The sequence below is a fragment of the Notolepis coatsorum genome (assembly GCF_963971535.1).
Source record: "Notolepis coatsorum genome assembly, chromosome: 1".
In the NCBI taxonomy this organism is placed as follows: Eukaryota; Metazoa; Chordata; class Actinopteri; order Aulopiformes; family Paralepididae; genus Notolepis; species Notolepis coatsorum.
Window position 1 is genome coordinate 25,990,527 of NC_140165.1, and position 26,587 is coordinate 26,017,113.

General features: G+C 44.1%; 1 protein-coding gene across 1 annotated transcript in view; it reads left to right on the forward strand.

Annotated features, from left to right (window-relative positions):
* The window catches only part of nbeal1 (neurobeachin-like 1), a gene marked incomplete at its 3' end in the record, with an annotated part of 156,290 nt that overhangs the window by 126,421 nt on the left and 3,282 nt on the right, over nucleotides 1-26,587 (forward strand). Inside the window, 10 exon segments of the mRNA XM_084319022.1 lie at nucleotides 3,248-3,396; nucleotides 4,038-4,171; nucleotides 7,979-8,080; nucleotides 9,580-9,675; nucleotides 9,898-10,022; nucleotides 16,518-16,658; nucleotides 17,057-17,187; nucleotides 18,056-18,165; nucleotides 22,462-22,579; nucleotides 24,734-24,831. Coding sequence (XP_084175148.1) covers nucleotides 3,248-3,396; nucleotides 4,038-4,171; nucleotides 7,979-8,080; nucleotides 9,580-9,675; nucleotides 9,898-10,022; nucleotides 16,518-16,658; nucleotides 17,057-17,187; nucleotides 18,056-18,165; nucleotides 22,462-22,579; nucleotides 24,734-24,831 — 1,204 coding nt within the window.

Consider the following 26,587-nt stretch of genomic DNA (forward strand, 5'->3'; position numbering starts at 1 on the left):
TATAAACAACAGCCAGTCAGGAAACATATAAACATATAAACAACAGCCAGTCAGGAAACGGAAACATATAAACAACAGCCAGTCAGGAAACATATAAACATATAAACAACCAGTCTGTCAACATATAAACAACCAGTCAGTCAACATAGAAACATATAAACCACCACCAACAACCAGTCAGTCAACATAGAAACAACCAGTCAGTCAACATAGAAACATATAAACTACCACCAACAACCAGTCAGTCAACATAGAAACATATAAACTACCACCAACAACCAGTCAGTCAACATAGAAACATATAAACCACCACCAACAACCAGTCAGTCAACATAGAAACATATAAACCACCACCAACAACCAGTCAGTCAACATAGAAACATATAAACTACCACCAACAACCAGTCAGTCAACATAGAAACAACCAGTCACTCAACATAGAAACATATAAACAGCCAGTCAATATAGAAACATATAAACAACAACCAGTCAGTCAACATAGAAATATATAAACAGCCAGTCAGTATAGAAACATATAAACAGCCAGTCAATATAGAAACATATAAACAGCTAGCCAGTCAACATAGAAACAGCCAGTCAGTCAGTATAGAAGCATATAAACAGCAACCAGTTGGTCAATATAGAAACATATAAACAGCCAGTCAATATAGAAACATATAAACAGCCAGTCAATATAGAAACATATAAACAGCCAGTCAATATAGAAACATATAAACAACCAGTCAGTCAACATAGACATAGAAACAGCCAGTCAGGAAACATATAAACAACAGCCAGTCAGGAAACGGAAACATATAAACAACAGCCAGTCAGGAAACATAGAAACATATAAACCACCACCAACAACCAGTCAGTCAACATAGAAACAACCAGTCAGTCAACATAGAAACATATAAACCACCACCAACAACCAGTCAGTCAACATAGAAACATATAAACTACCACCAACAACCAGTCAGTCAACATAGAAACAACCAGTCACTCAACATAGAAACATAGAAACAGCCAGTCAATATAGAAACATATAAACAACAACCAGTCAGTCAACATAGAAATATATAAACAGCCAGTCAGTATAGAAACATATAAACAGCTAGCCAGTCAACATAGAAACAGCCAGTCAGTCAGTATAGAAGCATATAAACAGCAACCAGTTGGTCAATATAGAAACATATAAACAGCCAGTCAATATAGAAACATATAAACAGCCAGTCAATATAGAAACATATAAACAGCCAGTCAATATAGAAACATATAAACAACCAGTCAGTCAACATAGACATAGAAACAGCCAGTCAGTCAGTATAGAAGCATATAAACAGCAACCAGTTGGTCAATATAGAAACATATAAACCAGTGTTTCTCAACTGGTGGGTCGCAGGGCTATTTTGAGTGGGCCGCAGATGTGTGTGTAAAAAAATAAATAAAAAATTGTTGCGCTACCTATCTTTGTGAAAGTGGCTTCTCAGCTGAAGACAAAGCGGAGGAACAGATTGGACATTGAGCATGACCTCAGAGTTGCTTTGTCTACCATTGCTTTGAGACTCTTGTCAGGAGCAAACAACATCCCCAGTTATCCCATTAGTTCCCTGGGATGTTAAGCTAAGAAGTCTGCTAAGTAGGATATATTATTTATTATTATTATTCTTATTTTATTTCATTGTGTTTTTAGCCCTTAGTTGCACTTTTGTTGCAACCCCAGTTATCCCATTAGTTCCCCCAAACTTAGGTCTGTTATGTTAAGCTAACACTTTGATCGCCATGGTTAAATTCATAATTTACCATCCCTCGCCAGCTCTATTTGTCTATGGAGAAGTTCCCCTTCTTTGCAGGGCTATAACTTTTTTAATTGTATTGCTAAATTGACATTATTATGGCCCATTCAATGTCCTATCTATTGTTCAGGGTGTAGCAACGTTATACTTTTTCATTCACATATTCATACTAAAATACGGTCTAAAGTATAAGTATGTTTTTATCGTTTTCTGCAGCTTTCTCCAGAACTTGATTTATAGCCCTAAATGCATTATATTGATGATCAAATACAGTTTGGTAGGAATCTGTGCGAGATAAAAAAAAATTCAAATGGACGTGCTTCTAGGAGTTACTACGTATGATCTGATGTTGACCGGATGGGCGGGGGGTCGTCTATAATTCCGTGGGCAACGTTATATCATTCATCTAGTGTGGGTGATATGATCATCAGAGCAGTTTATATGGAACACGTTAAAAAAAAACGCTGAATCTTACCGTAGCTTCCTCATAGCGTTGGGCGATGAGCGTGGAGCAGAGATATTCCTATTATGGGATGTAGAAATACCCAATCCATTTCCAGGTTGTATAATAGTATATACGTCCAAATCATGTTGTTTACCGAGTTATTTGCAACCGATCGCTGTCCCGTGTTATCAAGATGGAGTCCCTCTAACGATAGCGAGTGCCCGGACGAAATATGGGTGAGCACCACTTCATCCACATGACTTCCTGTTGGGCGATCTGCCGATCGGCCACCAGATGGCGCTCTTGAACCATTACAGAGTTGAGTGGGGCTCTGCAGTATATCTCAGGTCTCCGTGGGGGAGAAATATGATTTCGATCACAGATTTTTGAAATATTGATATCAAAGACGTGTTACGGCGTCTTCGGCAGAATGAGCATGGCGGGGAAAGACGTGTTTCGGCGTCTCCGGCCATTAAAGTGTTAAGCTAAGAAATCTGCTAAGAAGCATATATTATTTATTATTATTTTATTTCATTGGGTTTTTAGCAATAGTTGTACTTTTGTTGCACTTTTTTGTGTTTATTTCATGTTTTGAAAGATTGCGTATTACTGCAATTTTTTTTTTTTTACATAAATCATAGTGGTTAAAATTTTTGGGTCGCGACTTAATGACTAAGGAAAATGTTGGGTCCCGAGGCTAGACCAGTTGAGAACCACTGATAAAAACAACAGCCAGACAGTCTGTATAGAAACATATAAACAACCAGTCATCCAGTGAGTCAATATGCCAGAGAATATAGAAACATATAAACACCAGTCAATACATTGGAGAATATATAATAATCAATATGATGCCATTCTGCAAATTGCTTTTGAGTAGCGAGTAACGTGTTCAGTAATAACAGATTCTGCTCTTGTTCTTCGCCACTATTCTAAGTTACACCAGATAAAATGATCTAGTAGATACCTACAGTTGAAGTCCTCCTCTCCTCTCCTCTCCTCTCAGGACTGAGGCGGAGGAGGCAGGTCAGAAGGAGAAGCTGGTCTTGTGGGAGGACTGTGAGCTGGTGACCATCGTGGACGTGGTGCCAGGACGCCTGGAGCTCACCACCCAGCACATCTACTTCTACGACAGCAGCCAGGAGAAGGAGGAGGGTGAGGAGAGAGGGAGCACACGGGTCCCCACTGCTCAGGGGATTTCTGGAGTATTCTGGAATGTTATGGGGTGTACTCCAGACAGGAGATTTCTCTGACGAAGGGAGTTTTCATTAATGGGTCACGTCACAGGAATCTTCTAGGGGAGGGGGAATTAGTTGCAGTTCTTTTGTCGTCATAAATCAAAGCAAACCTATTTTGAGGTTATAACATTTTATATTTTTGTAAACAACAGTGACACTTTTCAGGTAGCTTTTTCAGTACTCGTTCCAAAACGGCATTACTTTACAGTTTAAATTCACTGCCAAAGTGGAGCAATGTTGACTTTTGGTCAAAAACCACCTCTGCTCATTAACCATGTTGAAGTATCGCATTAGAGGATGTTTTTGTCTGACGTTGCTACATTTCGCGTTCATGTAGAATTAGTTTATTCGCCTCAACCCAACTGATGGAAACTTGCCTAATTCGCATTCTATTTTTTGCAACCTTTCAATGGTTGGCTCAGAATCCGCTTGAACGTGTAGAATAGGTTCCACGATTTCATTCCAACAGTGTTGTGATGTAAGGGGGACGTTTACCAATGGCGGGTTCCTTTAAAAATAAGCAAATACCAATAATAGTTCATACGTCTGTCCCGTAAGGAGTCGGCCATGACTTCAAGTGGCCCCTGTCCCAGATCAGAGAGATCCACCTGCGGAGATACAACCTGCGACGCTCCGCCCTGGAGATCTTCCTCATCGACCAGACCAACTACTTCCTCAACTTCAAGAAGGAGGTGAGTCGCAGCTGCCTGGAAAACTGGCTCATTTAAAGGCTCAATCAGTGATCAAAACAAACATGACGTATGGGAATGGAGACATATTTTCACTCTCCACTTGATTGACTGAGGTCTTGATTACAAGGGTTGGCATGAGACAACTGGTAAATATGTATTTATTTGTATTTTGTGGCCCTGAACGGTTTGATTACATTGGTAATGGTTGTCAACACTGGAGTAAAACAGATCTGCATATGTAGTGCAGTGAGGAAGTTCCTAAAAACCTTTATGGCTGAAGAACAAAACCTCCTATCTAAAAAAATATATATATTTTGAGAAAGTGCCGTTTTCATGTTGTTTTCTTGCAGAATGCAATTTTTTAAGGATACCAAATACAATACACTGTTTTTGGACTACATTACTATATTATGTGTTAATAATACCAAAGTCGTAAAGTCGCTCTCTCTCTCTCTCTCTCTCTCTCTCTCTCTCTCTCTCTCTCGTATCAGCACTCGCTGTATCACTGTCAACGTATGTAAAATATCATAGCGCACGCTCCCACGTGCGTGCCCGTATTCCGATCCGTGCAATAATATTCACGGGGGTATATATTGTCATTTGAAACAAGTTACCAATGCATTGTCCCGTGGGATTATGCCCCCCCGCGGCGAAATTAATTAGTCCCACAGAACCATGCGTCAGCACACACACATAGACACACATGAAAACACACAGACACGCACACACAAATTGCCGCCTCGCCTATATGAGAGCCTCTTCTCTCTCCCTCTCTCTATCTGTCTCTCTCCCTCTCTTTCTCCCTCTCTATATCTGTCTCTCCCTCTCTCTCTCTCCCTCTCTATCTCTCTCTCTCTCCCCCCCAAAGGTATCTGCCAGTGCAGGTGGGTGGCTGTTACTCAAAGCGCATTGCGAGTATGAGCGGAGCCCAGCCAAAAACAGCTTGGACTTTGCAAGGGCAGAAAGTGGTGCACCAAAGTACTTGATTAAATACATAACAATAAATTGTATCCATAGACTCACAGGAATTGTGTAAAATTGCCCAAAATAGTGAAAAGAAATTGCAAAATATGAGCCCTTTAATCAAATAAAAAAATGATATGGCTAACTTCTGGTGGATTGAAAATGGGATTCTTTTCACTCTGAAATGTTTCTGAGCCTGTAGTGTAAAAGGTTTGTTTACATTTGTAACGTGATGTAAATATCGGACAGACCTGTATACTTACCTGTGACAGGCTAAGAAGGTTATAAAGAGCTTATTTTCCATGTAAAGATCAAACTCTTCAAGAACAGAATGTGAATATTACCCAAAGTTTATTGTCAAAACAATGGAGTACCTTCGACGAAGAACCATATAAGTCTGTTTTACATTTTCAGAGGAACAATGTTTTCAAACTATTATCTAAAGATGGTGAGTTAGAGTGTTGTGTTCATTCATAGTTAAAGACAGTAGAGGTAGGGGGCGCCCTCGTGGCGCACCGCATAGTGCCTCGCACACCTACTGTACGCGGCCGCACCGGGTTCGCCTCCCGCTCCCGGGGGATAATTTGTCGCATGTCTTCTCCCGTTCACCCTCTCCTCTGTCGGTCATGTCTGACCAGAAAAAGCTGGAAAAACGCTAAAAACTATATATAAAAAAAAAAAAAAAAACGGTAGAGGTTGAGTACTTTATTATCTAAAGTAAGTAAGTTAAGTTAAGCCCAACGCACACGGCGGTGCGATCGTCTGTCGCTCAACGACAATCGCTTAGCACCCCACACCAGACCCGACCGTTCAGCTATAATAAGCTATATGTGTCGCTCTGTTTAGCTGGGGGTGTCGTTTCCCCCGGGAGATATGAGAGGACGGACCGGACGTTAGGTTGTCGTGAAGCGATCGTATTTGCAGGTAGCTGTGTTGTGCATTACGAGGGAAGTATTAACCTGTAAAACCCATATTGAGCTGGAATTAAAACCACCATATACGAATACAACCTCTCCTCATTCTTCCTGACATTACTGCATGACTGATCGCTACAATACGTTCACTACCACCGATTGGACAAGTAATGTTATGCACCTGCTGAGAGAGAATGTTTTTTCACGGAAGACGCAAACTGTTCTGTTCTCAACCATAATTTTCTTTGGACAATAAACCTTAGAAACTACATCAGCATTAAACTCTGTCAACATCCACAACTTCTTTTGTTACCCGAGTATAAAAACATCTAGTAGGTGCATCGTGGCGCATTGTCAATTTATTAGTTAATGACAAGCGGCCACTAAACCTTAAGTTCTCCAACTAACGTTATTTATTTAAATTGTTCCTGTTAATTAATAATTAACATAAGTAGCATGGTAATAATACATAGGTTATTGATCAATGAATGTATTGATAAATTAATTTATATTACAAATGATACACCAGTAGAAGTCATGTTATTTCCTCATTGTCCTTGCTGTGTCGCCTGCCGTCGCCTCAAAAAATAGGATTGAGGCAATATTTAACCAGGCGACAGAAGTTGCTGCGCGATCGTCGCTTGAAAATCTCCTGCCCTGTGGGTTGTCTCATTCATAACAATGGAAGCGATACAATTCTGTCGGTCGCCTCGCTTAAAAAAACTGTCGCCTGGCAAAGATTGCCCGCTGTGTGCGTTGGGCTTTAGAGTGTTGTGTTCATTCATAGTTAAAGATAGTTGAGGTTGAGTACTTTATTGTATAAAGATGCTAAGTTAGAGTGTTGTGTTCATTCATAGTTAAAGACAGTAGAGGTTGAGTACTTTATTATATAAAGATGCTAAGTTAGAGTGTTGTGTTCACTCATAGTTAGAGAGTACTTTCTGGTGATATATCACATTCACACTCCCAAGTGATTTAGATTAAATTCACAACCGCAAATACATGGGCTGTCCAAAGAATTTAAAAACAGACTTATATGGTTCTTCAATGCAAGGGTTCAATTCAGGATTGTTCTGCACTGTAGCTGTAGGAGTAGATGTCCAGTCATGTGGTTAATGACTCTAATGACCCCCCAAGCCACTAGTCCAGCGTTTCCCAAACTTAGGGTTGCGACCCAAAATGGGTCGCGGACCCGTTTTTATTGGGTCTCCAATACAAATTAAAAAAAAAGATTTAAATAATAAAAAAATTAAAATAAGAATTTTTATAAAAAAGCTGTAGATGTGTTGATTCAGTTTGGCACCACATACTTATGTGAATCTGGGGTTTCTACTCTAGCATACCTGAAAAACAAATATAGAAACAGACTAAATGCTCAGCATGACCTCAGAATAGCACTTTCAAAAACCAAGCCCAGTATAGATCTGCTGGTTGAAAACTTCAACCAGCCACATACCTCTCATTAGATTTCATTGTGCCATAGATGAAATATTATACCCCTTCTAGCATGATGTCAGGTCAGTAGAATTAAAAAATAAGTCAGTACAAATTAATCAGAATGTTGCTCAATGTTGGGGCTTAAGGTTGAGGGACGGAGGGAGGGGGTAAGAAATGGAGAGTTGAAAAAGGGGTGAGAAATAGAAAGGAGAGTAGAACGTTTGTTCATTTAAAAGTGTTACAAACTTGTACAGTATGTACATATGTTATGAGGTGGTGAGCAACTTAACATTACACTCTGATTATTGCTGTGATGTACTTTTATAATGTTATGGCAATTCATGATGTATTTTTGTAAGTTTGGGTCCCGGGGAAACACCAAATTTCTCTTTTTGGGTCTCGAGCTGAAAAGGTTTGGGAACCCCTGCACTAGTCCAATAGCTCTTAACAGGACTGGGGCGTGACCGGTGTGTTGTTGTGTTCTGACTGACAGGTGAGGAACAAGGTGTACAGTCGGATGCTGCTGCTGCGCTCCCTCAGCCTGTATGGAACCCGCTCCCCGCAGGAGCTGCTCAGGGCCTCTGGGCTCACTCAGGTCAGTGCTGACTGGACCCCCGGCCCTCTCCCTTACTTACCAATGATGGTTGTCCTTTCTGCATGCTGTCCCTCATAATGGCTCTGGATAGTTAGCCACGGACGAACCCACTGCATAGTCAATGGGGTGGAGCTCCTGTCTGTACAAGCTGATTGAGGCCCCGTTTAGACGGAAACGCTAGCAGGTGAATCCGCAAAAATATTTTTACGGATGTGCCTTTCGTTTATACGGAAACGGCGTTTTTACGGGGTGAAACCGCAAAAAAGTGAGACTACCTTCCAGGGTGGAATTCCTAGAAACGCAAAAGCTTTGCGCTTTCGTCTAAACTGTCAAACCGTATAAATCTGTTAAAACGATGACGAAAGGGTTGTCACGGCTCTGGTCGCGCGCACTGCTTACGTCACATGTAGCAGGTATGCGCCAGTAGCCGAGACGTAAACAAAGCAAGTATGTCTGACTATATATCAACGGAGATCACCTGAAGGCTACATTGGCAGTACTTTTAACCCTTTCACTGCCACACGACAGAAGGTTAACCCTTTACTATCACACAACCGGCTGTCGTGTGGCAGTGAAAGGGTTAAATACACAAGAATCTGTCCCGCGGCGTGAGTGGACCCACTGTCTGTGAGTGACTCTGCTTTGGTACAATCACATTCCCCATCCACAGTCTGCGAATCAGAGGCAGAGTAGGGCGGGTCTTCACAGCACGTCATGTGACATATGCGCCAATCGTGTGACAGCGGGGTTCCGTCGTTACAGCGTCGTCTGCACGGAGAATTCCACCCCAAAACGCTTGTCTAAACGTAAAATTAAAAGTGAAACCGCAAGATGACTTTTGCGGTTTCTGTTCACAAAACGCTCGTCTAAACGTAGCCTGAGACTCACTGAAATTACTCACACAATGTAGATGTCAGTGAGCTTCAGTCAGCTTGTACAGACGGGAGCTCAACCAATAGGATTTATTTGTGTTGTTTTACTGGGAAGCTCCCAGGCGTAAAATGTGTGTAACTGCACTGTAAAAAGAAAATTATATATATACGTATATATATATATATATATATTTAAGCCAATGCAAAACTTTATTACATGAAAATATAAGTTGAGATGATATTTTTAGTGTGTGTGTGTGAAGCAGGGCGTTGCTGATAAAGAACGTACTGTACTGTATGTGTTCAATGCGTGTCTTGAAAGAGTCCTGGAAGGTTTCAGGTCTTTCAGTAGATTCAAGGGGTTTCAGGTCTTTCAGTAGATTCAAGGGGTTTCAGGTATTTCAGTAGGTTCAACGGGTTTCAGGTCTTTCAGTAGGTTCAAGGGGTTTCAGGTCTTTCAGTAGGTTCAAGGGGTTTCAGGTCTTTCAGTAGGTTCAAGGGGTTTCAGGTATTTCAGTAGGTTCAAGGGGTTTCAGGTATTTCAGTAGGTTCAACGGGTTTCCGGTTTTTCAGTAGGTTCTAGGGATTTCAATATCTTCATTTCTGCCACCTGTCTTTCTCTTCTAGAAATGGGTGAACCGAGAGATCTCCAACTTCGACTACCTGATCCAGCTCAACACCATCGCAGGCAGAACGTACAACGACCTCGCCCAGTACCCAGTGGTATGTTCCTCACATAGACGCACGTTAGTAGAGGGGCATGTGTGCCATCAAGTTAATGTACCGTGCACAAGGTTTCCACCAACATATGGAACTGAAAGGTCTTTGAATGTCAGACTGCATTTACAAGTGTTGTGTCCCTTGCTTGTTTGTAGTTAATGTGGACGTAAATCAGTTGTGTGTGTGTGTGTGTGTGTGTGTGTGTGTGTGTGTGTGTGTGTGTAGTTCCCCTGGATCTTAGCAGACTACACCTCGGAGGAGTTGGATCTGTCGGACCCGCGAGTCTTCAGGGACCTCTCCAAGCCTGTCGCTGTGCTCAACGAACGCAATGCCAAGGCTGTGAGAGAGAAGTATGTCCCCTCCATCCATCCCTCCCTCCCTCCATCCATCCCTTCCTCCCTCTATCCATCCTTCCCTCCCTCCCCCCTCCATCCTTCCCTTCCTCCCTCCATCCACCCCTCCCTCCCTTCCTCCCTCTATCCATCCTTCCCTCCCTCCCCCCTCCATCCTTCCCTTCCTCCCTCCCTCTCCAGTCTCCATCCCTCCCTCACTCCTTCCCTTCCTCCCTCCCTCCCTCCCTCCTTCCCTCTCCATCTATCCACCCCTCCTGCTATCCCTCCCTTCATCTCTCCCTCCATCCTCCCATCCCTCCCTCCATCCTTCCATCCCACCCTCCCTCCATCCTTCCATCCCACCCTCCCTCCATCCTTCCATCCCTTCCTCCATCCTGCTATCCATCTCTCCCTCCCTCCATCCTTCCATCCCTCCCTCCCTCCATCCATCCTCTCTCTAAGGACCTTTTTTAAAATGTTTCTGAACCTGAAGTGAAATTGTTACTTTTTGTTGCAGTTTTTTCATTGGTTCTGTGCCAATTGACACTTCATACTTTATGAACAAAGTCATGTGATCTTACAGGTCACTCTTATTGGGCATTATTTAGAACCCTGGCAGACATAATGTGAACAAACAGACTCATCATTTCCACTTTGGCTCGCACAAAAATGTTACAAACTACTATTTCCAATTCACTGATGGTGATTAATCATGCACTACTGTCACCTTAAAGGGAAATTCCACGCTGGGTCTGTATTTATAGAAAAGTTGTTTTGCTACAGTCAAATTAGCTCACAGCCAGCTCTGTACATCAGGTGAGGTCAGAGATATAGTCCTAAACTACTGCGCATGCTCCAGCTTCCTGCATTAGAAAGGACTACACTGAGGAGAAAAGGGGTCAGTGTCACACAATGCTTGAAGTTGCCACTCCAACCAAAATACACACAAGCAGGGGAGGGCTGAGCTTTTTCATCTGGTTATAAGTTGATCAAGAGAGATGATTGTTGAGGTATCTGGAAATTCAAATGACCCGCCCATTGTAGTTCTTCTTAATTAATAAATTGAGTGAGGATAGAGCTACGTGTCATTATGACATATACAGTTCTACCACATCATCACCTTCCACTGCCAATATGTCTGGGCAGAGATCACTTTGGCCACATAGAGATAATTAAACAGTAAACTCACAGTTCTTGCAGACGGAGTGGTCTAAACAGTGCAGACAGCCTGGTCTAAACTGTGCAGACGGCCTGGTCTAAACAGTGCAGACGGCCTGGTCTAAACAGTGCAGACGGCCTGGTCTAAACAGTGCAGACAGAGTGGTCTAAACAGTGCAGACAGCCTGGTCTAAACAGTGCAGACAGAGTGGTCTAAACAGTGCAGACAGCCTGGTCTAAACGGTGCAGACAGAGTGGTCTAAACAGTGCAGACAGCCTGGTCTAAACAGTGCAGACAGCCTGGTCTAAACAGTGCAGACGGAGTGGTCTAAACAGTGCAGACAGCCTGGTCTAAACAGTGCAGACAGCCTGGTCTAAACAGTGCAGACAGTGTGGTCTAAACAGTGCAGACAGAGTGGTCTAAACAGTGCAGACAGCCTGGTCTAAACAGTGCAGACAGCCTGGTCTAAACAGTGCAGACAGCCTGGTCTAAACAGTGCAGACAGCCTGGTCTAAACAGTGCAGACAGCCTGGTCTAAACAGTGCAGACAGCCTGGTCTAAACAGTGCAGACAGCCTGGTCTAAACAGTGCAGACAGCGTGGTCTAAACAGTGCAGACAGCCTGGTCTAAACAGTGCAGACAGCCTGGTCTAAACAGTGCAGACAGCCTGGTCTAAACAGTGCAGACAGAGTGGTCTAAACAGTGCAGACAGCCTGGTCTAAACAGTACAGACAGAGTGGTCTAAACAGTGCAGACAGAGTGGTCTAAACAGTGCAGACAGCCTGGTCTAAACAGTGCAGACAGCCTGGTCTAAACAGTGCAGACAGCCTGGTCTAAACAGTGCAGACAGAGTGGTCTAAACAGTGCAGACAGAGTGGTCTAAACAGTGCAGACAGAGTGGTCTAAACAGTGCAGACAGCCTGGTCTAAACAGTGCAGACAGCCTGGTCTAAACAGTGCAGACAGCCTGGTCTAAACAGTGCAGACAGCCTGGTCTAACCAGTGCAGACAGCCTGGTCTAAACAGTGCAGACAGCCTGGTCTAAACAGTGCAGACGGCCTGGTCTAAACAGTGCAGACAGCCTGGTCTAAACAGTGCAGACAGAGTGGTCTAAACAGTGCAGACAGAGTGGTCTAAGCAGTGCAGACAGCCTGGTCTAAACAGTGCAGACAGCCTGGTCTAAACAGTGCAGACAGCCTGGTCTAAACAGTGCAGACAGCCTGGTCTAAACAGTGCAGTCAGAGTGGTCTAAACAGTGCAGACAGCCTGGTCTAAACAGTGCAGACAGCCTGGTCTAAACAGTGCAGACAGCCTGGTCTAAACAGTGCAGACAGCCTGGTCTAAACAGTGCAGACAGCCTGGTCTAAACAGTGCAGACAGCCTGGTCTAAACAGTGCAGACAGCCTGGTCTAAACAGTGCAGACAGAGTGGTCTAAACAGTGCAGACAGAGTGGTCTAAACAGTGCAGACAGAGTGGTCTAAACAGTGCAGACAGAGTGGTTTAAACAGTGCAGACAGCCTGGTCTAAACAGTGCAGACAGCCTGGTCTAAACAGTGCAGACAGAGTGGTCTAAACAGTGCAGACAGAGTGGTCTAAACAGTGCAGACAGCGTGGTCTAAACAGTGCAGACAGAGTGGTCTAAACAGTGCAGACAGCCTGGTCTAAACAGTGCAGACAGAGTGGTCTAAACAGTGCAGACAGCCTGGTCTAAACAGTGCTGACAGAGTGGTCTAAACGGTGCAGACAGAGTGGTCTAAACAGTGCAGACAGAGTGGTCTAAACAGTGCAGACGGCCTGGTCTAAACAGTGCAGACGGCCTGGTCTAAACAGTGCAGACGGCCTGGTCTAAACAGTGCAGACGGCCTGGTCTAAACAGTGCAGACAGCCTGGTCTAAACAGTGCAGACAGCCGGGCGGCTATGTGGCGTAGTGGGCAAGGTGCTCGCCACGAAATCTGGAGACGCTGGGCTCGCCTGTTCGAGCCCAGCGCTCCACATTTGCTTTCAGTTTAGCTGGTCGTCCGTACTAATACACATTGGCCGTATTAGGGGGTGGGAAACTGATGGGTGGGGATCGGGCGTTGTGGACAGCGACTCCTACAGGTCGGTTGGTGCGCCTGCGCAGTAGAATCAGGAAGTGTCGGGGGCAGCGTGAGCCTCCCACGCGTTACTCCTCGCCACTGAGAGATCGAGCTGCGCAGGTGAAAAGATGCGACTGCTGTTACCTCAAGTACCGGAGGGGACTTGTGCTATGTATGACTTAGTCCACATTGCAGCCGGCTTGTGGGAGGCAAGAAACGGCGTTCGTGACAGGGGAGGGTTGAATTGGATGATATGAAATTGGGATGGGAGAAAATATAGAAAATGGGAGAAAAAGTGGATAAAAAAAAAACGGTGCAGACAGCCTGGTCTAAACAGTGCAGACAGAGTGGTCTAAACAGTGCAGACAGAGTGGTCTAAACAATGCAGACAGCCTGGTCTAAACAGTGCAGACAGCCTGGTCTAAACAGTGCAGACAGCCTGGTATAAACAGTGCAGACAGAGTGGTCTAAACAGTGCAGACAGCCTGGTCTAAACAGTGCAGACAGCCTGGTCTAAACAGTGCAGACAGCCTGGTCTAAACAGTGCAGACAGCCTGGTCTAAACAGTGCAGACAGCCTGGTCTAAACAGTGCAGACAGCCTGGTCTAAACAGTGCAGACAGCCTGGTCTAAACAGTGCAGACAGCCTGGTCTAAACAGTGCAGACAGCCTGGTCTAAACAGTGCAGACAGCCTGGTCTAAACAGTGCAGACAGCCTGGTCTAAACAGTGCAGACAGCGTGGTCTAAACAGTGCAGACAGCCTGGTCTAAACAGTGCAGACAGAGTGGTCTAAACAGTGCAGACAGCCTGGTCTAAACAGTGCAGACAGTGTGGTCTAAACAGTGCAGACAGAGTGGTCTAAACAGTGCAGACAGCCTGGTCTAAACAGTGCAGACAGCCTGGTCTAAACAGTTCAGACAGCGTGGTCTAAACAGTGCAGACAGAGTGGTCTAAACAGTGCAGACAGCCTGGTCTAAACAGTGCAGACAGCCTGGTCTAAACAGTGCAGACAGCCTGGTCTAAACAGTGCAGTCAGAGTGGTCTAAACAGTGCAGACAGCCTGGTCTAAACAGTGCAGACAGAGTGGTTTAAACAGTGCAGACAGAGTGGTCTAAACAGTGCAGACAGAGTGGTCTAAACAGTGCAGACAGAGTGGTCTAAACAGTGCAGACAGAGTGGTCTAAACAGTGCAGACAGAGTGGTCTAAACAGTGCAGACAGAGTGGTTTAAACAGTGCAGACAGAGTGGTCTAAACAGTGCAGACAGAGTGGTCTAAACAGTGCAGACAGAGTGGTCTAAACAGTGCAGACAGAGTGGTCTAAACAGTGCAGACAGAGTGGTTTAAACAGTGCAGACAGCCTGGTCTAAACAGTGCAGACAGTGTGGTCTAAACAGTGCAGACAGCCTGGTCTAAACAGTGCAGACAGCGTGGTCTAAACAGTGCAGACGGCCTGGTCTAAACAGTGCAGACAGCCTGGTCTAAACAGTGCAGACGGCCTGGTCTAAACCGTGCAGACGGCCTGGTCTAAACAGTGCAGACAGAGTGGTCTAAACAGTGCAGACAGAGTGGTCTAAACAGTGCAGACGGCCTGGTCTAAACAGTGCAGACAGTGTGGTCTAAACAGTGCAGACAGAGTGGTCTAAACAGTGCAGACAGAGTGGTCTAAACAGTGCAGACAGCCTGGTCTAAACAGTGCAGACAGCCTGGTCTAAACAGTGCAGACAGCCTGGTCTAAACAGTGCAGACAGCCTGGTCTAAACAGTGCAGACGGCCTGGTCTAAACAGTGCAGACAGCCTGGTCTAAACAGTGCAGACAGCCTGGTCTAAACAGTGCAGACAGTGTGGTCTAAACAGTGCAGACGGCCTGGTCTAAACAGTGCAGACGGCCTGGTCTAAACAGTGCAGACGGCCTGGTCTAAACAGTGCAGACAGCCTGGTCTAAACAGTGCAGACAGCCTGGTCTAAACAGTGCAGACAGCCTGGTCTAAACAGTGCAAACAGAGTGGTCTAAACAGAGCAGACAGCCTGGTCTAAACAGTGCAGACAGCGTGGTCTAAACAGTGCAGACAGCCTGGTCTAAACAGTGCAGACGGCCTGGTCTAAACAGTGCAGACAGCCTGGTCTAAACAGTGCAGACAGCCTGGTCTAAACCGTGCAGACAGCGTGGTCTAAACAGTGCAGACAGCCTGGTCTAAACAGTGCAGACAGCGTGGTCTAAACAGTGCAGACAGCCTGGTCTAAACAGTGTAGACAGCGTGGTCTAAACAGTGCAGACGGCCTGGTCTAAACAGTGCAGACAGCCTGGTCTAAACAGTGCAGACGGCCTGGTCTAAACAGTGCAGACGGCGTGGTCTAAACAGTGCAGACGGCCTGGTCTAAACAGTGCAGACGGCGTGGTCTAAACAGTGCAGACGGCCTGGTCTAAACAGTGCAGACAGCGTGGTCTAAACAGTGCAGACAGCCTGGTCTAAACAGTGCAGACAGCCTGGTCTAAACAGTGCAGACAGCCTGGTCTAAACAGTGCAGACGGCCTGGTCTAAACAGTGCAGACGGCCTGGTCTAAACAGTGCAGACAGAGTGGTCTAAACAGTGCAGACAGAGTGGTCTAAACAGTGCAGACAGCCTGGTCTAAACAGTGCAGACAGCCTGGTCTAAACAGTGCAGACAGCCTGGTCTAAACAGTGCAGACAGCGTGGTCTAAACAGTGCAGACAGAGTGGTCTAAACAGTGCAGACAGAGTGGTCTAAACAGTGCAGACGGCCTGGTCTAAACAGTGCAGACAGAGTGGTCTAAACAGTGCAGACAGCCTGGTCTAAACAGTGCAGACAGCCTGGTCTAAACAGTGCAGACAGCCTGGTCTAAACAGTGCAGACAGCCTGGTCTAAACAGTGCAGACAGCGTGGTCTAAACAGTGCAGACAGCGTGGTCTAAACAGTGCAGACAGCCTGGTCTAAACAGTGCAGACAGCCTGGTCTAAACAGTGCAGACAGCGTGGTCTAAACAGTGCAGACAGCGTGGTCTAAACAGTGCAGACAGCCTGGTCTAAACAGTGCAGACAGCCTGGTCTAAACAGTGCAGACAGCGTGGTCTAAACAGTGCAGACAGCCTGGTCTAAACAGTGCAGACAGCCTGGTCTAAACAGTGCAGACAGAGTGGTCTAAACAGTGCAGACAGCCTGGTCTAAACAGTGCAGACAGCCTGGTCTAAACAGCGCTTCAGTGTTGCTTTGAACTATATCAGTGCCAGTGTTTATGTGTGTGTGTGTGTCCCGCAGGTATGAGAGCTTTGAGGACCCCACGGGCACCATCGACAGGTTCCACTACGGCACCCACTACTCCAACGCAGCGGGCGTCATGCACTACCTGATCCGGGTGGAGCCCTTCACCTCCCTGCACATCCAACTGCAGAGCGGACGGTGAGGCTTTTCTCTCTGTCCATCCGTCTGCCCATTCGTCCGCCCATCTCTCCCTGTATCTTTTTCTCTTTCTTTCTTTTTAATATTTTTCTTTCTTTCTTTTTCTTTTTTTCTTTCATTCTCTCTTTGCTTTCATCCTTTTCAATTCAACATTATAACATTAACGTTGTTTACAACATCAGTGTGATTTATTTGCGTTGAACTTAACTTACCCTGGTTATGCTAAACAATTAGCAAACTTGAGCAAATCGTCCTTGGTTTTGGACTTAGTATTCCTTAAATTGGAGTTAGGGTTAGATGAGAGTCTCTGTGTTGACTAGTTCTCCTCTCCCCCTGGCTCCAGGTTAAGGTTAGGGTTAGATGAGAGTCTCTGTGGTGACTAGCTCTCCTCTCTCCAGGTTCGACTGTGCCGACCGTCAGTTCCACTCCATCCCCGCCATGTGGCAGGCCCTCATGGACAACCCCAATGACGTCAAGGAGCTCATCCCAGAGTTCTTCTACTTCCCAGAGTTCCTGGAGAACCAGAACGGTGAGGCCCCCTGCACTGTGACAAGCTAGACTGATGTAGAGATCTATAGACAGATAGATACAAGATAGACTGATGTAGAGATGTATAGACGGATAGATACAAGATAGACTGATGTAGAGATGTATAGACAGATAGATACAAGCTAGACTGATGTAGAGATCTATAGACAGATAGATACAAGATAGACTGATGTAGAGATGTATAGACGGATAGATACAAGATAGACTGATGTAGAGATGTATAGACAGATAGATACAAGCTAGACTGATGTAGAGATCTATAGACAGATAGATACAAGATAGACTGATGTAGAGATGTATAGACAGATAGATACAAGCTAGACTGATGTAGAGATCTATAGACAGATGGATACAAGATAGACTGATGTAGAGATCTATAGACAGATGGATACAAGCTAGACTGATGTAGAGATCTATAGACAGATAGATACAAGCTAGACTGATGTAGAGATCTATAGACACAGAATGACTGACTGACAGGCCGACACATATAGACAGATGTACAGTATACACAGATTGTTAAACAGACAGACAGACCGATGCACAGACAGACGGATACACAGACCTAAAGACAAACCGATGCAACAGGCCTCCAGAGCAATTGATGTATTGATTGATTGATTGGTCGGTATAGGAGTGGTCAGGCCCCGTCACTGGAATCTAAACGTAGAGAGACTCTGACCAGTAAACTATTTCCTCAAACTAATCAATTGAATTGAAATTATGTTCTGTTCTCTCTCTTCCTCGCTCCCCCTCTCCTTCTGTCTCTCTCTATATATCACTGTTTTCCTCGCTCCTCTCCCTCCCTCCCTCCCTCCCTCTCCTCATGGGGGTGTGGGCGGGCCCAGGGTTCGACCTCGGTCGTCTCCAGATCTCCAAGGAGCGGGTGAACGACGTCATCCTTCCCAAATGGGCCAAGTCTCCAGAGGACTTCATCTACAAGCACAGGAAGGCCCTGGTGAGGTTTCAGCGCTGTCATCAGCACCCCCAACCCCCAGAGTCCTTGAGGGAGTTACAGGGTGTCCTCAGCAAAATGGGGAATCGTTTTAATTTCAGTTTCCTAATACATTTATTAGGGTTCGCACAAGGTCCTTGAAGTGCTTAAAGTGCTTGATTTTTTACAAAAAAAAGTCGAGGCCTGGAACTCCTTGAAAACAGGCAATTTTTTAACAAGGTGCTTAAATGATAAACATTTTCTGAATATAGAAATTGAATTTCTTTATTTAAAGTGTAACTAATTGTCGGAAATTGGTTTTAAGCCATAAATATTGGATCAGATCATTTTTCTATAAAAAACAGCATTTAAAAGGGAATTATCCTTGCCCTTTTAAAATAAATAAAAATAGTGCTTGGAAAAGTACTTGAAAGTCCTTGAATTTTGCTATGTCTGTGGGAACCCCCCCCCCCCCAAAAAAAACGTAATAAGAACGACTATTAGGTTTCACTACGTTATCTCTCCACCGGCGGCATAGACAGGTTCTGAAATTCTGGACAAAATCGTATATAACGACTCGGGACAAGATGGTATGGAACGGGGTAGTTGGACAGAAGTGGGGCGACACTGTGGGGAGTGGAATCCCACCAGGACGAGTGCCTCACCGGGGGCCGTGCGCGAGGAGGAGCTGCGCTCAAAACGCTGTCCTACAGTATTCTTAGTCCAGGCGTGCGAGTGGCTCAGTTCAAGTCTCTTTCAATCCAATCCAATTAAGAACGTAAATAGCAACGGCAGCCTGTTTCCAGACAGAGAGTTCATTCTTCCCTTTTAAACAACCCTATGCCACCAGTTTTAAATGTTCTGAACTGGAAAGAAAATGCCCTCACTGGGTCGACTGAATTGAAAGGGAAAGCGACCCCTACTTCGGTACACATGTCAGTAATACATACTGGTACACAGGTAGATGTGTTTTTATAACCTGTGTACCAGTATGTATTACTGACATGTGTTTTTCCCCCTTTTTCCGTTTTTTCTTCCATCCCAATGTTAGTCGTTATGCCAATTCCCAATCCCCTTCCTGGTTGTTGCGCACTCTACCCCCTACCGTCGGTCTGGGAGGGCGGAGACTATCGCATGCTTCCTCCGACACATGTGTAGCCAATCCCCACTTCTTTTCACCTGGAAGCGCGGACTCTCACTGGGGGAGTGTAACGTGTGGAGGACACTACCTCCCCCAGGATCCGACCTCGCTGTGCAGGCGCCCCGACCGATCTGCAGGAGTCTCTGTTTTACAACGACCAGGACCCACCCTCGCCGGGTTTTCCCACCCTCTAACACTGCCAATTGTGTTAGTATGGACGGTCGGCCAACCCGGAAGCACCACAGCTGGATTCGATCCCACTGTCTCTGTGGTGGTGGGCAGACGCTTAGACCGCTGCGCCACCCGGCCGCCCTCGAGATGTGTTTTTCGAGTATTACTGTATTACTGAGATGTGTTATTTATTTATTTTTTTTTTAAATATGTTTTTGTAGATTTTTATTTGTTTGTACTACCGGGCAGTCCGGTAGAGGGTAGAGCCATATGAAATCCGTTACATTTTTTTCCAAATTCCATTTTATTTTTTTCCAAATTCCGTTTTTTCCGTTTTAATATTTCAGAATTCTGTATTTTGCTTTGTACGCGCATTTTACCATCAGAAATAGTGTTTAATAAGTGGGAATGAATAAATGTCCACAATTTAATAAGATATAACAGTCCATTTAACCCTTTATCTGCCAGGGATTATTCTGATCTTAATCCACTGTCTGCCAGTACTGTAAGTCTATGGAGATGTTCCCCTTCTTTGCAGGGCTATAACTTTTTTAATTGTATTGCTAAATTGACATTACTATGGCCCATTCAACGTCAAGTATCTATCGTTTAGGATGTAGCAACGTTCTACTTTTTCATTCACATATTCATACTAAAATACGGTCTAAAGTATTATGTTTTTATCGTTTTCTGCAGCATTCTGCAGAACGCGAGTTATAGCTATAAATACATATATTATATCATCAAATGTAGTTTGATACCGATTGACGTCAGATTAAAATGTTCAATTGTACAAGGTTCTAATCGTCATGCCTCATCATCTGCTGGTGACCGGAGGGGGGGGGTTTATAAGTCCATGGCCGACGTTAAATCATTCATGTAGTATGGGCGATACATAGATCACAGCAGTTTATATGGATCATAATATTCAAACACACTGAAACTTACCGCAGCTTCCTCTGACCGTTGGGTGGTCAGCGTGGAGCAGAAAGTTCGCTATTATGGGATGTTGATATATGCGATCCATGTCCAGATTGTATAATGCTATATGCGTCCAAATCATGTTGTTTATCGAGTTATTGGCAACGGATCGCTGTCCAGTGTGTCGAGCTGGAGTCCCGCTAACGATAGCGAGTGCCCGGACCGAATATGGATGAGCACCACTTCCGGCGCGTCACTTCCTGTTTGGGCGATCCGCCGATCGGCCACCAGATGGCGCTCTTGAACCGTTGGAGAGTTGAGAGGAGATCAACAGGAGATCTCAAGTCTCCGTGGGTGAAATATGATTGCCATCACAGATTTTTTAAATATTGATCTCAAAGATCTCATTGGCAGATTACGCATGGCGGAGAATGACGTGGTAACACGTCATTGGCGAATAAAGGGTTAATAGGACTGTCTTAAATACTTCGAAGCTTCGTTCGATGGGCATGGGATTCGAATATGAACATAAAATTGTATTATTAAAAAAATAATAATAATGATATATTCTTATTTTTTTGTGCAAAATCAACTCTGCCTCTCTTTGTTAACTACAACAAGCAATGCTGTTTGTTATTTAAGATGAGGTCGGACTCGGCACTGACAGATTTTTGTTCATTGTGCTGCTTTTATAAAGCCTCAAATGACGGCTTACAATATTTCATGAAAGCAAAGTGTTTTGTTTGTCTAAGATTTAAAAAGGTTTAAACTTTACAGCACTGACAACGTTGAACAAAGTGCTGTACAAGTCCCACAACATTAATAAAAATAAAAAAGTATTTTAACACTTTGATCGCCATGGTTAAATTCATAATTTACCATCCCTAGCCAGCTCTATTTGTCTATGGAGAAGTTCCCCTTATTTGCAGGGCTATAACTTTTTAAATTCTATTGCTAAATTGACATTATTATGGCCCATTCAATGTCCTATATCCATTGTTCAGGGTGTAGCAACGTTATACTTTTTCATTCACATATTCATACTAAAATATGGTCTAAAGTATAAGTATGTTTTTATCGTTTTCTGCAGCTTTCTCCAGAACTTTATTTATAGCCCCAAATGCATTATATTGATGATCAAATACAGTTTGGTAGCGATCGGTGCCAGATGAAAAATTTCAACTGGAGGTACTTCTAGAAGTTACTACGTATCATCTGATATTGACCGGATGGGCGGGGGGTCGTTTATAATTCCGTGGGCAACGTTATATCATTCGTCTAGTGTGGGTCATATGGTCATCAGAGCAGTTTATATGAAACACGTTAGAAAATAACGCTGGATCTTACCGTATGTTCCTCGCGCCGTTGGACGATCAGCTTGGAGTAGACAGTTTTCGATTATGGGATGTTGATATAGATGAACCATTTCCAGGTTGTATAATACTATATACGTCCAAATAACGTTGTTTATTGAGTTAGGGCGAGCGATTGATTATCCAGTGTGTTGAGATGGAGTCCGGCTAACGATCGCGAGTGCCTGGACGAAATATGGATGAGCACTTCCTGTTTGGCGTGCCCCTCCCTCTTGGCCGATCGGCCACCAGATGGCGCTCTTGAACCGTTAGACAGTTGAGTGGAGCTCACCAGTACATCTCATGTCTCCGGAGGAGAAATATGATTTCGATCACAGATTTTTGAAATATTGATATCAAAGACGAGTTACGGCGTCTTCGGCAGAATGAGCATGGCGAGCAAAGACGAGTTACGGCGTTCCCGGCGATTAAAGTGTTAATTATATTTTTTTGTTTCCATTTTTATTGCTCAATTCCGCGATTCCGTCCGCGATTCCGTGAACGCGGCTCTAGTAGAGGGAGAGGAGGAAATGGGAGACAGAGCAGGGGAAGACATTCGGCAAAGGACGTCGGGTCCGGGAATCAAACCCGGGTCGGCCGTTTCGCGACGCAGTGCGTTACATGGTGTGCTACTAGAGCGCCCCTCTGAGATGTGTTTTTATAACCTGTGTACCAGTATGTATTACTGAGATATGTATTACTGTGTTATGTGTTTTTATAACCTGTGTGTGACAGGAGTCTGAGTACGTATCGGCGCACCTGCAGGAGTGGATCGATCTGATCTTCGGTTTCAAGCAGAAGGGCCCCGCAGCGGTGGAGGCCCTCAATGTCTTCTACTACTGCACCTATGAAGGTGAGGCCCTCAATGTCTTCTACTACTGCACCTATGAAGGTGAGGCCCTCAAACTGACAGCTTGTATGAGAAGTTATGTAACATGTTAGATAATCAGGTTCTCAGCCAGTAATCTCTCTGTGTTTCCCGTGATGTCTGCGTTGTGTTTATGTCTTACTCATCGTACTGACTGATACCCTCTCTCTACCCCATTACTGCATCCGACTCAGAAGAAAACGACACACTGGAAACGTAATACCTTTCCTTGATGTTGATGTTTATTTCCATAAACATAGCTTCTGTACCAGATGGAAAACAGTTCTGAAAAGTCTTTGAAGGTCTATTGAATTCCTTAAATCTACCGGTCTCTCCTGCTATCAGTTCGAAGATGGTTGAGGCCTAGTGGTTAGCCAAAAGCCTTCCCTGTTAGCCAAAGCTAATGATCTCATGGCATTCCCCCTAAAGGGATCTCTGCTGTCTCTCTCTCAACGTCCCTTCGTGTCAGCTTTGCGTCCTAGTCTGAGTCAAACCGGAAGAGCTCCCAACTATAAGGTATAGTCCCTAGCGACGGCTTATAGCCCATAGCAACAACGTCTCTACGTCTCCTGTCACCTCTGACCCACTCTAACATCCTTTCTCTATCTCTCCCCATAGCAACAGTTTCTCCCTTCCCTATCTGACTGTTGATATTAACACCTCGGCCGATGACCTTGGCTCTATCTCTAGCAGGGCCTGTCTGTGGCTGTCCCACCGCCTAGCTGAGTGAAGACACACACTGGCTGTCTCCTCTAGGGCTGACCTTCGAATCTTTTTATGGCAACCGAAGCTTCGGGGCCGAGATTCAATTTTAATTCAAAGCTTCGAGATAAAAAGAAATAATAAAAAATTAAAAATGTATAATATTTATTTTTATTATAATTTTTTTTTTATCTTATGTTGTGGCACTTGTACAGCACTTTGGTCAACTTTGTTGTTTTTAAATGTGCTCTATAAATAAAGTGGATTGGATTAATTAATTAAATTAATAATGAGTCGGGAGCTGCGCTGCCTGGGCGGTTGCTCTCCGTTACACAGCCAACAACATTACATTACATAATTATGTTGCAACCTTCGTTCATTGCATTGGAGGCGCAAGATTTTGCAGGTGGGAGGGGGGATAAAAAAAATTTATTATATTTTTTATTTTTATATTCAAATTTTATTTTCCCATTCGAATCCCGTGCCCATCGAACAGCCCTAGTCTCCTCTTTTAAGATCTATAGATCTGTCAGAGTCATCTACAGATATTTACATTATGTACACATTGAAAAACAAGTGCTATTCTTTCAATATATCTAGCTTGTTTCAGCCTAATCTCTGAGACCTTTTTAAAACATTCAGTATGTTTTAACTTAAAGGGGAAATATCACCAGTATGTATCTTTTCAACAATTGTATATGAGTTCCTTGAATCTGTGGAACATGTTTCTTACCTGTTTTGCAAAGAAACTAGTCTAAATTAAATGTATAAAAAAATATATATTTTCCAGCCCGTCTTTCTTCCCTTGTATTGAACACAGTGATTTGGTGGCTGTAGCAACACACCAAATATTAATACCCCACATCTAAGAGTAAACTAATTACAAACTGGGCAGTACATTAGGTAGGCAGTGTTCCTGGCTCCAAAAAGCACTGTTAATTGATTAATCGAAGCTAATTCATCCCATTGTGACATCGTCAAGGGGCAATTCTGAACAGCTTGTTTAGGCTTGTTAATCTGAAGGAGTAATGTTTCACCAGCAGCTCAATAACGACATGACAAATCCATGCAAACACTAAACCCTAAAGGAACACGGCAACATTATGGTAAATGTGCTTACCGTCTTCTCCAGAGTCAGACAAGAAGATAGATACCAGTTTCCTCTCTGTGCGTTCAGTAGAAAACTTTGATTTCCCATAATGTTGCCGTGTTCCTTTAAGGAACACACCAACATTTTGGGAAATTAACTTATCGTCTTCTCCAGAGTCAGACAAGAAGTATACTGCATTGTTTAGGCTCATGTTGCTCGTTGCATTTAAAGTGTGAAGAACCACATGATGTGGTTTCCCTCACCAGTCCAACCCGTGCTTAAGATACTTGTCAACTACCAAGTGTAATCACTGTAAAATAATCATTTTTATAATACTAATATTCTAGGGGCGGTGGACCTGGATGCAATCACTGACGAGAAAGAGCGCAAGGCCCTGGAAGGAATGATCAGTAACTTTGGACAGACCCCCTGCCAGCTGCTCAAGGTACACACACATACACACGCACACGCACACACACACCAACCATGAGGAAAACACGGGTGTTGCGACAAATGGAATTGTAGGTTGATTTTTCAGTCACGACTCACGATAAACTTTTCCGTGCTCAAAACAATATCTTGGTGTGAACGTTTTGCTGCCCAGTGGGGGAGTAACGATGCACTAAGTTTCAGATTCGATATGTATTTAGATTTTGATGTCACAATTCGATTTTTGACTCTCTATGCGTTAAAATTAGTGGTGGGACTTAATTTAAAAAAATTATCGAATTAATTCGAGACTTTATAGTTACCGGTAATTAATCGAAATTAATCACATTTTAATCGCATATCAATATTTGATGCGAAAAGCAAAAAAAAAAAAATTCAAATGAATTTTGGTATAAGAGTGAATCAATGAATATACATTATACATACGTTTAAGCAGCAAAATCCTGTATTAGCTACTACACAGACCAACAGATCAATGCAATTTTTAACAAAGTGCAGCAATTTTAGGAATAATATATATATAGCGCAAAGGACCTTTTTTAAACTCAAGCACTTTCAAGGTAAAAGTAAAACAGTACTTTCAAGTACATTCCAGAACAGTTGACCATTGACATTTATTTTTTATGAACAAACCAGACTAAGAAAAAAAGTTATTTGCGATTTATTATATTTTATACTTATAGCACATACATGAGTCTGGTCTCCTTTGAAAGGTAGCATTCTTACACAATAAAGAAAAATCATCATGCGATTAAATACATACATTTTTTTTTACTTCTTTCTGTAGTTAATTAATCGAAATTAATGCGATAAAGTCCCAGTCCTAGTTAAAATGTATTCATACTACAGAGCTGTAATAAATTATTATACGGGCGGCCGGGTAGCGCAGCGGACTAAGCGTCTGTCTACCACCGCAGAGACAGTGGGATCGAATCCAGCTGCCGCGGTACCTCCGGCTTGGTCGGCTGTCCATACTGACACAATTGGCAGTGTCAGCGGGTGGGAAAGCCGGTGAGGGGGGGTCCTGGTCGTTGTAAACAGCGACTCCTACAGTTCGGTCGGGGCGCCTGCACAGCGAGGGAAGGATCTGGGAGAGGTAGTGTGACCCTTCCACATGTTACTCTCTCAGTGAGAGTCCGCGCTGCCAGGTGAAAAGAAGCGGTGGGCTGGCTACACATGTGTTGGAGGAAGCATGTGATAGTCTCCGCCCTCCCAGACCGACAGTAGGGGGGGGTAAGTGCGCAACGACCAGGAAGGGGATTTGGAATTGGCATAACGACTAACATTGGGATGGGAGAAAAAATGAAGAAAAGGAGGAGGAAAAGATAACACAAAAAAAATTCAATAAAAAAATGATTATACACAGGATATGCTACACAGCTCGGTTTGGCCCATGGGAAAAGTCGGAGATCACTAGAGAGGAGGGAAGAGACTGTCGTCGCCTCATGGGATCAGTAGAGAGGAGGGAAGAGACTGTAGTCTCCTCATGGGATCACTAGAGAGGAGGGAAGAGACTGTAGTCTCCTCATGGGATCACTAGAGAGGAGGGAAGAGACTGTAGTCTCCTCATGGGATCACTAGAGAGGAGGGAAGAGACTGTAGTCTCCTCATGGGATCACTAGAGAGGAGGGAAGAGACTGTAGTCTCCTCATGGGATCACTAGAGAGGAGGGAAGAGACTGTAGTCTCCTCATGGGATCACTAGAGAGGAGGGAAGAGACTGTAGTCTCCTCATGGGATCACTAGAGAGGA